The sequence below is a fragment of the Cottoperca gobio genome, chromosome 15 (assembly GCF_900634415.1).
Source record: "Cottoperca gobio chromosome 15, fCotGob3.1, whole genome shotgun sequence".
Lineage (NCBI taxonomy): Eukaryota > Metazoa > Chordata > Actinopteri > Perciformes > Bovichtidae > Cottoperca > Cottoperca gobio.
The window spans coordinates 2,162,844-2,179,307 of NC_041369.1; the positions used below are offsets into that span (position 1 = coordinate 2,162,844).

The 16,464-nt window shown below is 39.6% G+C and overlaps 1 protein-coding gene across 3 annotated transcripts; it reads right to left on the reverse strand.

The window, feature by feature from the left end:
- Positions 1–172: 172 nt before the first annotated feature.
- On the reverse strand, positions 173–16,105 carry LOC115020026 (cactin). Of its 3 annotated transcripts, none has more exons than XM_029449863.1 (8): positions 15,759–16,105; positions 11,002–11,150; positions 10,226–10,883; positions 7,823–8,402; positions 4,845–4,912; positions 4,665–4,746; positions 4,451–4,569; positions 173–658 (listed from the first exon to the last, which is right to left on the reverse strand). In XM_029449863.1, the coding sequence occupies exons 1-8, from the start codon at positions 15,957–15,959 to the stop codon at positions 560–562; spliced, it is 1,956 nt and encodes a 651-aa protein (XP_029305723.1). In that variant the 5' UTR covers positions 15,960–16,105; the 3' UTR covers positions 173–559. The 3 variants fall into 3 exon arrangements, with proteins under 3 accessions (XP_029305723.1, XP_029305722.1, XP_029305721.1); XM_029449862.1 differs by lacking the exon at positions 173–658 and adding an exon at positions 1,648–3,367; XM_029449861.1 differs by lacking the exon at positions 173–658 and adding an exon at positions 1,648–3,370.
- Positions 16,106–16,464: the final 359 nt, after the last annotated feature.

Sequence of the window (16,464 nt, forward strand, 5' to 3'; positions counted from 1 at the left end):
ACTGTGTGACAGGGCCGTATGTCTGCCGTGTTCGGCGTATCGTCTGCGTCCTTCGAACGATCACAACATACTCTTAATTTATATCAACGTATTGCCGATATTTCGTATGCGCCGGCATACGTTTCTGTCATACGGATATGTGCGACAGGGACTTAATAGAGACACAGACACATTACCAGAGCCCTCCTTTAATGTTGCTTTACTGCACGCTCCCTCACATTCAACTCTATTAAGTAGGGGAAATAAACATTTGATCAGACTCTGTATCAAGTCAAGACACTTTTATGAATCAATGGGCCTGAATGGGAATCTGTACAGCACATGACACCCTCTGACCTCAGACCCTGGATAGGGATAAGGATTAAGAAACTTCAGGAAGAGCAACAACAACCTGGACGGACAGACACACAACAAATTAACCAACATTTTAAAAATATATGAAGAACTAGATCCAGGAGGATGTGAAGCAGCTTCCAGCTGTCTCAAACAGATGGGACTTGAGACACAAACCTTTCCACCACTACACAAACACACAAGAGGCAAAACTCAAGCACACCATTCACACAGATGGGACAGAGGGAGAGCAAGAGGACAAAGATCCACATCCAACAACCTGGAATGAGGCACAGACTGCCAGCAGAGAGGTACACGGCTGGGCCTGTGGGACACAAACAGAGGGTTAGAGAGATGCAGTATTCAGAACGTTACAGTATTCTTGTTGGCAGGAGAAACATGCACTATAAGTATGAGGCTTAATGATGCATGTATTAGCACATACTAAATATTTAGGAATCAGGTTTATCATGTGATTGGGACACCCTTACCTGTCACTTTTCAAAAATGTAACTTCAAACAGAGGCAAAGGCAATAAAGAGACAAAGTGCAGTCTGACTATAAAGGCTCCAACGCAAGAAACATGTGGTCTGTACTGAAAACAATAACAGAATTCCACACATATATATATATATATATATTATTACAGTATAGTATTCTACTGTACAGTAATTTAAACTTTACGTCCTGTTTTATCTTATTCTATTTTACATGTATATATTGTTCTTATTCCCACGTTTCTCTTGCACCATTATGTCTCTTGCACTATTTTATTTCTTTGTTTCTGCTTTATACTGTAAGTTGCATTGTTGGAGGAGCCTAGGACTTAAGATTTGCACTGTAGCTGTAAGTCTTTGAATGTTGAATGTTGAAAGGCTGAGGCTTTGGGCCCGGTGAGCCTGTTGAGTATTCCATTTATGTCGTCAGATGTGGAAGTCAAGCCCAGGTGGGAGAGATCACGGTAAGGAAAGGAAATCTCTATTTTAGTACGTTTCTAAACTTCCCTGAGTATTAGACTCAATATTTACATCTCATTGTAATAATGTGTTGCATGTGTGTGGATGTGTATGTTCCATAATTCATGTCGACATATGTACAGTATGTGCATAGTTGTATGGGTGTGTGGCCTTGTGGTTGAGTATATCTGTGTATAGATGTGGTGGCCACTCTCTTGGTATTTGAATTTGTGACGTACGGACGAAGTACAGCTGGGCGGAAATTGTTTACACATAAAAAAAACAAAAAAACATTGACACATTCTTTTTAAGAACCAGGGTTAGATTATTCTTTGAATTATATATTTTAAGTTCAGACAGTTGCACAAGCATGAGAAATGATGTGCTTGTTAACATTTGAACTGAAACTACCACTTATTAACCTTAACCAGTGCTTTTGCTGTCAGACGGGCCTCTGGAAGCACTTCCTCTGTGGTGTCAGAGTCCTGAACTTACACGGCAACGCCTGTGAGGTACATAACTGTAACACTTCTTTAACTGGAAAAACGATTCCTCTGAACAGATAGATACTTTATTAATCCCGAGGGAAATGTAGGAATTTAGAATACAGGCAGCAATTACATTTGCCACCACAACGTAGTTTTAATAATAAACGTATGATGTAAGAAATTCTGCATTACTTTCTATAACACTACCCGTCAAGGACTCTGCCAACCTATACAATTTCCCCTTTTTGGTAATTGATTATGACCAATGCACTGCCAAGAGATAAAGCATCCACCAGATCACTCAATTACAACATTTCACTTTTAAAACTGAAATTGTAAACCTAACTCTTTATTATAAAAGGTCACCACAGGACACAGACGTGTGTCATCTTATATTTCAGATAAAAATGAAGAAAAGTAAAAAAAGAAGAAAAACAAATGACGCACAACTGCAAAATACACATCACATTTCTAACACTACAATGCTGTAGGAAAATATGCACACAGTAGCAATGGTATTGAGAAAGATGAATGTACAAAAGAAGATTCAAACATAGACTTAAAAGATGTAACCAGGATGTGAGGGATTACACCAACGTATCCATCGTCATGTATACATCTGTTGGAAGCCACTTAGCAAAAGCATGTTGACATTTTGGAAAATGCACAGCCAGAAATCTATCATTCTGTGCGTCCAGTAGAGCGCAGCAGTGGGAACCGACTCCTACAAGAACTCAAACCTCCCCCTGCTTCTAACCAAACATGCTAACTCCAGGCAAGAACCATCTCTGAACTAGACACAAGGATACAATTCATATTAATCTTCACTTTTGACCATTGTTGATGGCAAAGAAGTGCACTTACTCACATGTCAGCCTGCCCCTTTAAACATAATGATGAATCACTCACTGAGGCCTCCCTCCCTCTTCTGATCATACCAATTAAATATAACCACAACAGTGTAATGAGAACACTTGGGGAGCAACAAGCATCAACATCACTTCATCTCAGTCAAGCATAATACAACAATTAGGACTTCTCCTTCTTCTCCTTCTCCTTCTTTTTCTTCTTCTTCTTCTCCTTCTTCTTCTTTTTCTTTTTGGGTGATTTTTCTTTCGGTGTTTTTACTTTGTCATCATCACTACTATCACTGCTTTCATCTTTTACTTTGCTTTTTTTCTCTCCCTTGGATGATTTTTCCTTGCCGTCTGTGTCCTCCACTTTGATTTTGCTATGGCTTCCAATGATCTGCTCCTTGTCTACCTTCTCCTTGACCCTGACGTTTGAAGGAGGGGTCTGTCCATGGGAGACAGTTATGAGCATCCTCTCCCTCATTTTCTCCTCTTTCAAGGAGAGGTCTTCCTTCCTGTCCCCCTGGCTTCTGCACTCGTTGTGATTTTTGCTTTCAAGATCTCTTTCTTCCCTCCAGTGTTGTTGGTAGTGTCGGGGATTCCTGTGATCTCCTGACTCTCTAATGAAATCGTAGGTCCTGTGATCTCTGCTGCCTGAAGGCTGTGGAGACAGAGTGCTGTTGCTCAAATGGCCCTCGTGTCCCTTGCTGTCTTCAGCATGCTTGTCTATCTGCACTTTCTGCTAAAAACACATGAAAACAATTTTGCAGCGTGAAGGTAAAGAAACCGAAGAGTGTAATGGTGACCTTAAAAGGTATAATGTCTAAGATATTACACATTGCATGCTAACAGCTAGCTGCGCTCCGTCCAGCCTGTAATACCACTTGTTCCTCTAGAGGTGATAGTGAGTCAGTGTAGCTGCAGTCTGCCTCAGTACAGAGAGAAGAAGTGCAGCTGCTGACTCTCTTGTACATATTACAGACTTGTTCCTGTTTTATAGTTTGTTTACTAGATTACATTCAAAGTGGCAGAAAGGACTGCTCAAAATGTTACGCATTCTGACAGACAGACACTAAAAGAGAGAAATACACTATAATACTCTAAAACTTAGAAAACATTCAAATATAATGTTACTACAACTAAAATATAAACAAGTTAACCATACTGTAGTTGTTTTTTAATAACTGAAGACTGTAAATGTAGATTGTATGGACCAGTTTTGAGGGGACATACTGCCCCCTGTTTCTCAGAGCTACACACTGAACCTTTAAGACAGAGGTGGTCAACAAATCCCATAACATGAATGTGCTGGACAACAGATTTTGCATTTCATAAAATGTGATGCAGCTAAAATGTAAAGTTTGTCCTGATAGTAGAAGAAAAGCCATGAATCAAGAATCAATGTACATAGCAAATCTCATGGCAAACTGCCTATTTGAAAAAGGAAATAACACAATCTTACTTTTAAAAATTCATAAGTATAAGCAAATAATAACAAACTAGAACACATTGCTGTTACTGTGTGTTACTATTGTGTCTGTTTGCTTACTTTAAGACTCTCCCTTTCCCATTATCCTGCCTCTTTCTGCCACAGTGGGTGCAGCTGTTCAACAAGTTCCCAGACTGCTTTAAATGAGCTCTACCAAGTGGACATGTTGGCCTTAAGACTCACAGCGTTACCACCTCTTCAAAACGCCTTTCAGTTTGTAAAGAGTAGCTTGTTTAAAGTAGACTTCATTGTTGGTTTCAGTCTTTTTATGGGATTTGTTGACATTAAAAATATAAATATCACCACACAGAGTTGTACAGGGATTATACTTACACTGCTAGAGTTACTCTGGCGGTGGATAGCTGCATGGTTTTCAGCACTTTTCAAATCTGCAATGAACTCCTCACATTCCTGGCAGTAAAACCCAATTACTGGTGTCAGAAAACTCAAACCTGCGAAGGACAGTGAAGCATAGAGTATTTTAGCGTGTGGAAGACACTTAATTCAACAGGAAGCACAGAATAGCCATTCGAGAAAACTGCTTTACCATCCTGTTTCAACAATCCTTCCAGTTCTTTCATCAAGGATTCCATTCTTTTAATTCGGGCTTGTTTCTCATCATCACCTGCCTGGGAAACACAAGTAACAATTAGAAGATGTAGGGGTTCAACATTCTTTAATGCTCTCAACTGTATCACTAAGACGATACAGCCTTGAAATCAATTACCTTGTGATTATCACAGGATGACTGAGATGCGCCGCTGCCATCACTTTTTTCACGTTTCTCTTTTGTTGCTGAAGGAAGAAAGAACGACAACATAATTCTCTAATTTATATCAAAAGCATTAAACAATAAAGACAGAGGAGATATATCATCAAGCCAGTTGGCAGCAGTTTCCATCTTTGGGTTCAGCTGTCACACAATCTTATCCTTGGCAACAGGAGGGAAACAGATCCAACTTGAAAAGTCTTCTGATTCCAAATGAGACATTAAGAAAGCAAAAGCACATGAAAACAAACATTAACCACACGTCCACACTTGATTTTACAGATCAGATTTGCATTGTTCTAGTTTATTTATCCTGAAGAAATCCCATAAGACTGAAAGAAATGATGTGTTGGACTTTCTGACATCCTAACCATGTCTGTGGCACCCAGGCCCAAGTCTGTTCAAATACAAAAGGAGTCACAAATTTGTTGTTTTTTCACGTGAATTGTTGACTACTAGAAAAAACATTGTCAGCCTTAAGGGCACGCCAAGCACAATACTATAAAGAGAAATATAAATGTTTAATTTTCCTAGATGAATTAAAAAACATTTATCAACTTCTTCTGAGCAAACTTCAACATTATGGTTCAGATTCTATATGTATTGTAAATGTATTAAGTAAGTGGTCGCAAACATCAAAAGAAAGAACATCAAATATGGGGTTCCCCCCATTTTAGGACCGCTCCTCTTCATACTGCATATTAAGGATTTTGTGAATTCCTCTACCATTTTACATAACATTTTAATTGCAGTTTATTTTTATCTCACAAAAATCTAAATAATCTGCAAAATAGTTAAAATGAGAAATTGATTGAGAACACACGGCTTAAATAAAATGTTCAAATCAAAAATAAACGGTCGTGCCTCCAAGCTGTGCCGATCCAGTTAGGAATGAAACCAAAAGGGCTACAGCAAGACGTTACCACTCGTTGGAATAGTACATTCTAAATGAGGGAAAGCCTTTCGTTTCAAAAGCACACACTTGCTACATATTCCGCAGACTCACTGACTGGCATCAGTGGGGATTGGTTGAAAACTTTATCACACTTCTCTCCCAGTTTGAACAACTAATAAGAGAAGTCCGCTCATCAGAGGCATCAGCAGCTGACGTGAAAGTCCTGAGACAGACCACAACGTGAAATCAACAAGAATGCATTGTTAGAAGCCGTAAACGAGCGCTTCAATCACATCGAGTTTGATCCCATGTTCTGCATTGCAACCTCACTTTGACGAGGACGTTAACCAGGGCGCACGGGCAACACTTGACGCGAGACTGATGGATGGGCCTGCTGTCGGTACGGGAGAAGAGCCAGCTGATCACCTACAGAACAAGAAGGCACGAACGGAGGGGGCTCGTCTCACTCTGCATGACATGTTTGAGGAGATGCTGGAGGAAGAGGGACAAGAAAGACCAAAGACGAATGCATCACAGCAACTTGATGGTTTCTTTACGGTGGCCCCAATTCCTAGAAATGAGACCGCACTCGCATACTGGAGAAATAATCACCACCGTTTTCCAGCACCTTTGTGCACCGGCAGACAGCGAGCGGCTGTTCAGCTCTGCATCTCACATCTTAGATGAGAAAAGAGATTGACTTGAGATGCTTATCTTAGTAAAGAAAAACATGCATCTGAGAAGTGGGCCAAGAGGTAACTTTAATTAAAATATTTTTTTTAAGTACAATAATATTCAAAAGAGGACCCACTGCATTAAAAGGTTTATTAAAGAGGCCAACTGTTGTTTTGGAAAGAGGCCCATGCTTAGCCATGTTCCCACCTACTGTAATCATCACAAGAGGTGAAAGAAAGCCCTGTTTCTCTTTGTAGTCATTCATATTTTATAGCTTTTCTAATTGCTTTTACATCTACATTCAATTTGTTTCACAAAAATATTTTGCTGAGCTTTGTGACTTCGTACTGTTGGTAGGGTGGTGATGGACTAGTGGTACGCCTTCCAAATAAAACAGGTTGTGAGTTCAGTAACAGGGCTGCCACCATTGTGCCCCTGAGCAAGGCACTTAACCCTGAGCTGCTCCAGGGAGACTGTCCCTGTACTTAGTTACTGTAAGTCTCTCTGGATAAGTGTCTGCTGAATGACCTGTAATGTAGGTAATTGTATAGCAGGCTAAAGATGCTTTTGTAAGAGTTGTTTTTCACAAAAAGATTCTTAGTCCTGTGAAAGAATGCTCTATTAAAAAGGTAGTTTCATCAATGTGTTTGAATTTGTGCTCATTCAAAGTTAATATAAAGTTTGTATTTCCCTGGCAGGGGAATAAATAAATTGTTATTCTAAATATCGGTATCGGCTGAGAAATTTGCAATCTGTGCATCTCTAATTTATAGTTACGATTCTTAGAGTGGATGGCCATTTTCTTTTAATAGGTGAGGTAAGAGCGGGTGTAAATATATGTGTAATCACTAACTGATAACCTTTTTTAAGTAACTTGTCCGATGATTTAAACCAATGACAAAAATACAACCGGATCGCTTTCTGTTTTCACAGGACACATTGCATTTGGTTCTGCAGTTACTTTGGTGGATTTACCGTACGCTACTACGATACTCATTGGTAACTGGGGATAGCTACCAAAACACACTGGGGAAAATCAAAGCGCTACTGTCTTGCTGTTTTGGTTGTGCAATGGTTAACGCACTTCCTTTTTGATGTAAGGAGATGGTACCTGATGGCAGGCAGAATTGCATAGTAAAAGCGAGGCTTATAAGAAACCAATCTAAACGCCGATGGTTTCATTACATTGCGATCAACAGTTACTTCACTTTTCAAGGGAAAGCAAAAAATGTGTCTATTGCCACTTTAATGCTTGGTATAACCAAAAGTCATTAAAAAATAATAAACTCAAAGTTGATTGCAGTTTGAAGGCATGGTTAGTAAATAGAAAATAGAAAAAACTATAGTTTTAACACAGGATTCTCACCTTTAATCAGTGACTGTAAAGACTCCAGAGCTTGCCGTACATCGGGGTTACTCAGTGCTGGCAACGTTAAGCCTGCTGCTGTTCGCTCTGAACAGGGAAGTGCAGGCGACCGCTGCTTCGCCTCCTTTTGCCCCTGAATCTTACGCATGATGTCGCTGACGTCTGCTGTGTCCAGATTTCTTAATATGTTTTTGATCTTCTCACACTCACTGCTGTCCAGATTTGCAGCGGCAGTTGAGGAAGTCATTTGAATGGGTTGTTTCAGATTAAGCAGATCCTCAAAGTTACTGAAAATGGACTTGTTCTGATGATAATGTTGTCTCCCTGAACTATCTACTTCCTGTGGTGCTATGGTAGAGGATGTATTGGTTAGTTTTCTGCCATTGTCTTCACTCCCATACAAGAACGACTCTTCATCCTCCTGACTTTGTGCCTGGAGCCAAGAGAAGTCACTGCCTACTCTGTCATGGGGAAGGAGCATACTGTCATTTTCCAATGATGTTGAATTGTCATTACTGTCATGTTGCTGATGTCTGTGCGCATTAGTCACACACTCCACTTCTTTGCTTTCATCCAAGGCCTGTACAGAAGAAATCACAAGAATAACATATAATTAACAGATGACAATCAACCTCATTTTTTAAACCTTGATTGGCTATTAATTAAATGTTATGGGAAATAATGAGGTACAGTCAAGTCTATGCATGTAATCATTTTAACTGCCAGTGTTAACCCATGCCTTAAAGTCTTTGCAGGTCAGCGCAAGTGTAATCTGAATTTTAAGAGATGCATGAAACCCACACACTAACTGCTATTTTAAGTATTTCATCTAGCTATTGCATCAGGTCATTTATAGCTGACTGAATAATTTAATACTCTATTTTTTTAATTGTTACGTTTTAGAATGCGTTTCAAAAATCTTTGTTTATTGTTTGAGCTTTTAACACTTGAGTGCCCAAAACTCTCTGTTGGCAGCAAATACAACTGAAACATAGTCCGAGTACAAAACCTTTTGTTATTTCTTATTAAATAATTACTAATAATGAATTATTATGAAATTTCCAAAGGACGTGGTAGGGGAGCATCATACTTAAGCAAAGTTCAAATATGACATATGGCTTCCATAAAAGGCATTCGGAGACATAGCTTTGCTGCTCCCACTCACAAGCAAACAAGCCAAACGTAAGTAGCCGGCACACCATCTAGTATTAGGGTTGGTCGATGTTTGACTTGAACTGATCAAACTGTCATGTGTCAAAATCAAAATTGATATAATTAATCAATCAACTAATATTCAGACATCTCACACTGCACATCTGTCTGTCCTCTCCGTCAAGCTGCTGGTCGGACTGCAGACTGGGGGTGTGTGAGTCCAAACGGATCAAATCATATGGGCACAAAACCCGCTCCAGGTACTATATCCATGCAGGTAGATGCCCACTGTGCAGACTGTATAGAGTGTGAACCGTGTGGGCAGGAGCACACTGGACCTCACAGCTTGATATTAGTAAAGCCAGTGCTGCAGCCAGCACCTTCCGTGCACATTATTCCCTCAGCAGCATGGCTTTTGCACAATGAACTATATAAATTGCACTTAATATGGGTGAAATATGCACAGCATATTTTGTTAAACAGTAGCTCAGTCTGAAGGTCTTGGTTTGGTAACCGGAGGCTGGGTTCAAGTCCAGCATGGACCAACGCACCAAATCCATAACTGCTCGTCTGTCAGCTGCAGAGCTGACTATAACCAACAGTCTAAAAGTAAATCCAAGAAGTAAATGGTTATGATTTGGGTTGGCCTGTATGTTTTCAAATGTTGAGTAGTTGGAATAATTAGCATCTACATACACAAACCCAATAAACCACCACCGGCCTGATATCTTTTATCATAAGGTAAATATATTAACCATCGTTCAATATGAGCATATGACAAGGATCATTATAAAAGCTTCAATTCACTACCTCACCATCTGTTTCTGCAGTTTCCATGAATTTTCAGAGTTTCTGTTCAGTTATATTCTCCAGTCAAGCTTGTTTTTATCATTTGCAATGATTATAAATGGGGTAATATGGTTTTACTTTACTTGGTGACCTTTGAAAATACATTTAGTAAGTTCTTTATACTCAGCTCAGCAGCATCCCATCACCTTGTTTACACTTTTGTCAGGCTGTGGCGGATCATCATCCAAGCCACTAAGAGCTGCAGCCATCATGATATTACATCAAGTGATATGAAGTAGGCCACAAGTTAATATCCCTGTACCGCTAGATTATCATAATCAAAACATTCAATGTACTTCTGTTTATGGTTTATACATGCTAGTAGTCATGAATGACACGCATATATTTACGCTGATAACTGACTGAAACAAGACATTTTGGAGAATGAATGATGAGCTCTACCTGAATAGTGAAGATGGCATCTTTGAGGGTGGGCAACCGCTCTCCCACTTCTTTGCTGTTCATGACCAGCTTCAGTCCTTCTAACAGACTATTCCCTGTCTGATTAAGACTGCTGCTGAAGCTGTGGCTGGGGCTCCTCTTTCTCTTTTTGCCATGGCTCTTTTCAACACTGCTACTTCGTGACTTGGACCTCCTGACCCGGCTCTTGCTCCGTATATGACTCTTCGACTTGCTTCGGTTCTGGCTCAGACTTCTACTGCGAGGCCTGCTCTTGCTTCTCGCCCTGCTCTTACTTCTTGCCCTACTCTTACTTCTTGCCCTGCTCGTGCTTCTTGCCCTGCTCTTACTTCTTGCCCTGCTCGTGCTTCTCGCCCTGCTCTTTCCACGAGCACAGCTTTTGCTCCTTCCTCTGCTTCGGCTGGGTTCTCTGCTTTTGCTTCTTGCACGGCTCTTGGCTCGAGATTTGCAGCGGCTTCGACTACGGCTTTTGCTCCCGGTTGCATGCTTCTGGAACTCAGGGTTTAATTTTACTGCTTCTTTAAGGACAATTGCTGACTGAAATGCATCAGCCAGGTTGTATGCCATGTTCCCTTTGAGATAGTCTGGGAAAGGCTTGTTGGTTGCAATGCATCTCAGGAATTCCTCACCGGCTTGGTCACTGAAAAGCAGTATGCATGCGTTTCAAATGACAGAAAACTCAAAATATACATTAAAACATTAGTTTAACTATTTCTGCTTAGACATGTACAAGATATTTAACTAACACAAACATATACCTGCTGTCTGGAAGATGATGATGTTCCACAGGAGTGGGATTCCACTTTGGGACCTGAATGTGCGGTGGATGTGCAGGAGGGACGAACTGCTGGCTGCCTCCCGGAGCAATCACTGTACTACGGTCTATGGAGAAGCTGCTACAGTGGGGCTGAGAGTATTCAGAATTCATGTTATAGTGCTGTACAAGAAAGAACTGCGATACCATAATTAAGATAATACTTATTTGAAAGGTGAGAGTTGCACATGTTCAAATTGTTTTTTAATATTTTGAGTAATAAGTGTAGATCAGCTGCATCGTTCCACAAATGACTGAAAATCACCATCAACTGAAATGAATAAATACTGGTGTACCTGAAATGAAATAGGCATTTCCTAATCATCAGCAACAATCAAATTTAAGTGTAGAGTAAGAAACTATCAGGACACATGGGTCAATACTTGTATGCTGGCCTACATCACCAAGTAATGCTGTTAAGTCTGTGCTTTCTTCCTTTGTACACCAATAAACTGAAAACATTAAAGTACCTCATTTTTGCGGGAAACTGATTATTTAAAACGATATAGAACATCGTATTGGGCTGAATATGAGATTATATTTTGAGGAGAAATTAGATTTTAAATGGGGTGAGCACCAATTGTGGGTTATTTCAGGACATAATGTTGCGAGGCTAGCGAGTGTCTTCAGGTGCGTTAATAGTGTCGTTTAGAGTTAGTGAGCCCTAAAGTGTTTAGATAGCACAGATGTTTCTATACGAGTTCTGACGGCTCCTGTAACATTTTTGGATAGATCTCATTCGATCGTATCAGATTTTCCTCATTTCCAAGCTGGTTTTGTGGATTTCAAGCTAGTCATAGTTAAATGTGGTGTCTGGGTTACTGCCACAGCTTGATGGAGTAGCAGCAGGGGCGTAGCTTAGTGAAGGGCATACAGCCAAGGTGGAACTAATTGTAACACTCCCGCTAATGCACAAGTTAGATTTTGTATTCTATTTAATTGTGTATTTTTTATTTCATAGTATACGAGATGTTTTTCCATTTTTGTTTTGTTATACCATGGTCTGGGTGAATACTGTATCCTGATTGGCTGCACGTTGGCAGTACACCTACTGAGTAGTTCCAGTAAAACTGCCTGTTCACCGTTCTAAATTAATGCGCTGGCTGTATCTAAAATGAGTAACCATAGCAACATGAACGTAGTTACAATTTATAGCACCACGTTAGCAAACTGATATGCAATTCAACACCGAGTGTAGTCCTTCAGTGACTCATGCTCTGAGCAGCACACGACTGTAACACACACGCTGCAAGAATCATCTCACATCCCATTCGCTATTCAACTCACTACTTCCGGCTGCGGCTGACTCATGACATATAGTGCACATAGATGCACATAGTTTGTACGTGAAGATCTTGACATGGCTGGATAGCTAGATAGTCTCATTGTTAATCAAATTGTATATACAGTTTGTCAACCATAGGCAATGTTATTGACTTTCAATCTTGCTAGCATAACGTTAGCTTTCTGGCTCACAGCTGAACCAAAGGGTTCTATGAGCTGAGCGGACAAGAAATATCCACCGTTGCCAAGTCCGATCTAAGGTTTGTCTTATTTACTGGAGTACAGAACAAAAATTTCCTTGGACTTTGATTGCAAATTGCATGAGAATAAAAAATTAGTGGTCTTTTTTCCTCAAATGACCATGGTATAAGCGGGATAGTGCCCTTTGAGGTGTTCATGATCAGGAACTAATGGACTCCGGCAAAGGCAAACGTACGATGCGCAGCGTGGTAGTACTGGTGCTACGTGTAGCATGTCGCCAGTGCTGAGAGCAGGGGACCAGAAAAAAGTCAGAATGGATCAATTTAAAAGAAAGATAGCAAACAGGTTTCCTTAAAACTATCAGATATATTTTGTACCAACACTGTTGAATTCCCTTAGTGAGACAAAAAACAGTGAGATAAATACGTTATGAGTTAATATACACATGCAAATGAAATAAATGATAAAATGGATACATACAATATATTCATTAATTCCGTTTAGCATACACTCAGTCTGATCGTTATTTCAATTTAATAATTGCACTTTAGGTGAAGTTGATATTTAAACAACATGGTAATAAAAAAAGCCACACTAGGGTTCCCGTGTTGTAAAGGCTGTCAATCCATCCAATGGTTACCCCAATATTTCACTGTGGACAAAGTGTTGAAACAAATAACTGACAGACCACCATAACTATCCTTCAGACCCAGTCACGCCAGAATTTTAAATGTCAGGAATTCTTTCACGTTAAGTTTAACCTTGGTGAAATCTGGCACAAATTTGCAACATTGACCAATAACAAGTAGTCTTGAAAGTGCTGACTTTTGAGGGAAAGGAGAGCTGGAGAGTCCAAAATGGAGGAAGCTATTGTAAGCTAACGCAAGCTCACTTGCTCTGGGAGCTTTCCCCTCTCTTCAATAGCCTTTTATTGAATTAAAGTATTTACAATGATGTACGGGAACAAAATGAAGAGTAAATGGCGGTTGCCTAATTGGCTAGTGGTTAGCTTGCCAGCTACAGTAGTTTACCAACGACGTCATAAAACTTTGAGAACTGAATATTTTACAAAATAAAGTAAATTTAGCTCTGCAACTTTCTGTAGTGGTGAGGCCTTTGGATGCTAGTTACACTAGCATGGCTAACAAAAGAAATGACAGTTTTGGCCTTCGTAAAACCTGTGTCGTTATTTTTTTTTTATATAGATTTTCTTTTCTACTATTTCCTTAGTTGATCTAAAACACAACTTAAAAAAAAAAAAAACAGGTGTGACCTTTCACTGTCTTGGGAAAAAGCAGTGTCACTTCCTTTTGCTGCAAGAACAGCTATAATTATGCACAACACCTTGTGGTGTGAAAAACAACAAAGTTCCATCAATGGAAAAAATATATATAATAAAATAAACCAAATGTAATTAGGAAAAATTATTCTATCAATTTGTTTTTCTGATGCAAGGTAACAAGTACACTAAGGGTGGTGGTGTGTCCCTGTAGTTAGTTCACTGTAAGTCGCTCTGGATAAGAGCGTCTGCTAAATGACCTCTATTGCAACTTCCTCGAGAACTGAATAATTTTAGGTTACCATCACTTCACTTTAAGTATTTCCTTTTGGTGATACTTTATACTTCCACACCACTACATTTTAAATGCATTACATGTACTCATTTTGCACAAGCTTATGTTCAAAGTGCCATACAAATGAGGTACGATTTTAAATCACTGTAAATCAGTTGTGTACTTTCTTCTGTGGATCTGCAAGCTTTCTTCGTCTTTTTCCAGCTATAGAGGAATGCGGCAAACACCTTTCTGCCAGGTCCAATGGCTCTGCCAATCCTTGATACCTTTATATTTTTTACTGCACAACATGGGAAGCAATATAAAGTATTTACAGATTATTGGCCACATATTAAATTGATTTAAAAAAAAAATTGTATTACAATATTGTTATTTCTACTGCATAAACACAATCATAGAAGCAAACCTAATTTTATAATAGTCAGAGTAAAAAAGTTATAAACACTAATATTTCAAATTTGAAAAGTACTTTAGCTTGCATAAAAGCTTAAATCTAATATGTGTAATGTGGCATGGATAGCAAACAACCTAGTCTATTTCTCTTTAACAGGAACAAAATAATGCTTCTAATGACGTACCCATTTTGATGTAAATCCGGTACATTGTACTGCCAGGTCCACTGTAGCAAATGGCTGATCCACATTGTGCTGACAAATTTGACCGCATCGTCTGTTGCCATGCAACTGAATTGACCTCTGCAGTATGGTTGTCGGGAAAATTTGAAGTTTGTAGACAGTAGATAGGATGCATAGATGAAGTTGCACGCACAAGAAAATGTTCGGCTGACCAAAGTTTAGTTGTGGCTACAAAACAGCACTATTTAGGATTGTAGCCACAGTTTTACATGCCTTGTAAGGAGAGATGTCTTAATACCAGAAATGTAGTGGTCGATGCCAAGTGAAATTCAATGATAAAACATAAACAAAACAATAAATCCCATACACTTCTTTAGAACGTGAATACTGTTTTTTGTTGTTAGGAAGTTTAACAGGTCACAATTCCCTCTTAAATTGATTTGAAAACATTTTAAAATAACTTAGCTTAAATAAGTTTGCCAAAAAAATTATATTTCAAGATTACGTATGAACCCGGCACATTCGCCCTATAAAAACTTTTTCTGAAGGGAACCTGAACGCACCATAATACAAATCAATTGCACCCCGATAACTGCTGCTAACAGAGAACATTATCCAGCTGTACTCCTGCTGGTTTCAACATAGATTTGTGTCGTTTACAATGTAGTATTGTCAGGGGGAAAACAGAGAGTGCGTCCAATGGATGCGTCAATAATGACTTCAATTAATAAATAATCACAAAAAGTCAAGTGTGTGCGTAATGTGTCCTGAACCAGTGTTTTTGTTGAGTGAAAGGGAGAGAGAGGTGGACGCGACGGCAGCAAAACAGCTGTTGGGGAGCAGAGGAGGAAACCTGCGATCCAGGACGCACCGCCTGACTCGTGTTCTTTAGGAACCGATAAGCATTTCTCTACAGATTTAGAGACATACATTTGTAGCAACTTCTCATGGTGGTATAGATTTCAAGGCTAGCTCATACTCTGTTAGCAACCCCTTATCCGAATCATGTAACATAGATAGCTAACTTAGCTAACTGAGCTAGCTTTCTTAGCATGTGTTGTACGTACATTTATGAAATGACCTCTTGGTGGCCTGTTGTGGAGAAAATGGTCATCCAGTGCTGAATGCGAAAATGGTCCGCAACGTGCAGACGGCATGTGTCCAGGAGGATGACCACTACAGGACCCTCCGTGTCTGAAAGGTGGTCCATGGGGTGTTGGAGGTCCGAACGGCGGCGGCCGGTGTGTAGGTTTACCTGGGCGGTACATGTTCAAAAGGACATTCAAACTCCTCTATCGCAGAGTGAATACACCAAATTGAAGGGAAAACGGTTTCAAAGCAAATATTCTATTTTGCGAGTCTGGTTACACGGTCTGCGCTGACTGTTATATTTCCGGTAACAGCCTTCTATATCCATGCAATGTAAAAGGACGACATCCGGAACAATGAATTCAGAATAAAAGATCACGTTTGGTCAGCACGTATTTTGAAGTTACTTATTATATAGTTTGTATATTCTAAATCATCATTTCAAATCCCGGAGCCAATTAATGTGTATGCCCAACATAAAATATTACTTAAAATAGCCTTGGACAAGAATATTCGTACAAGCAGAAGCCCACTCATTCAAAATAAAAGCTTGTATTTCCTTGCATTTACTGAATGACATTATGTAATGACTTTAGCTATATATTGTAGAGCAGTGATTTTCAACCACTGTGCCGCGACACAGATCATCAGGTGTGCCGTGGGAAATTATCCAACTTTGTTTTT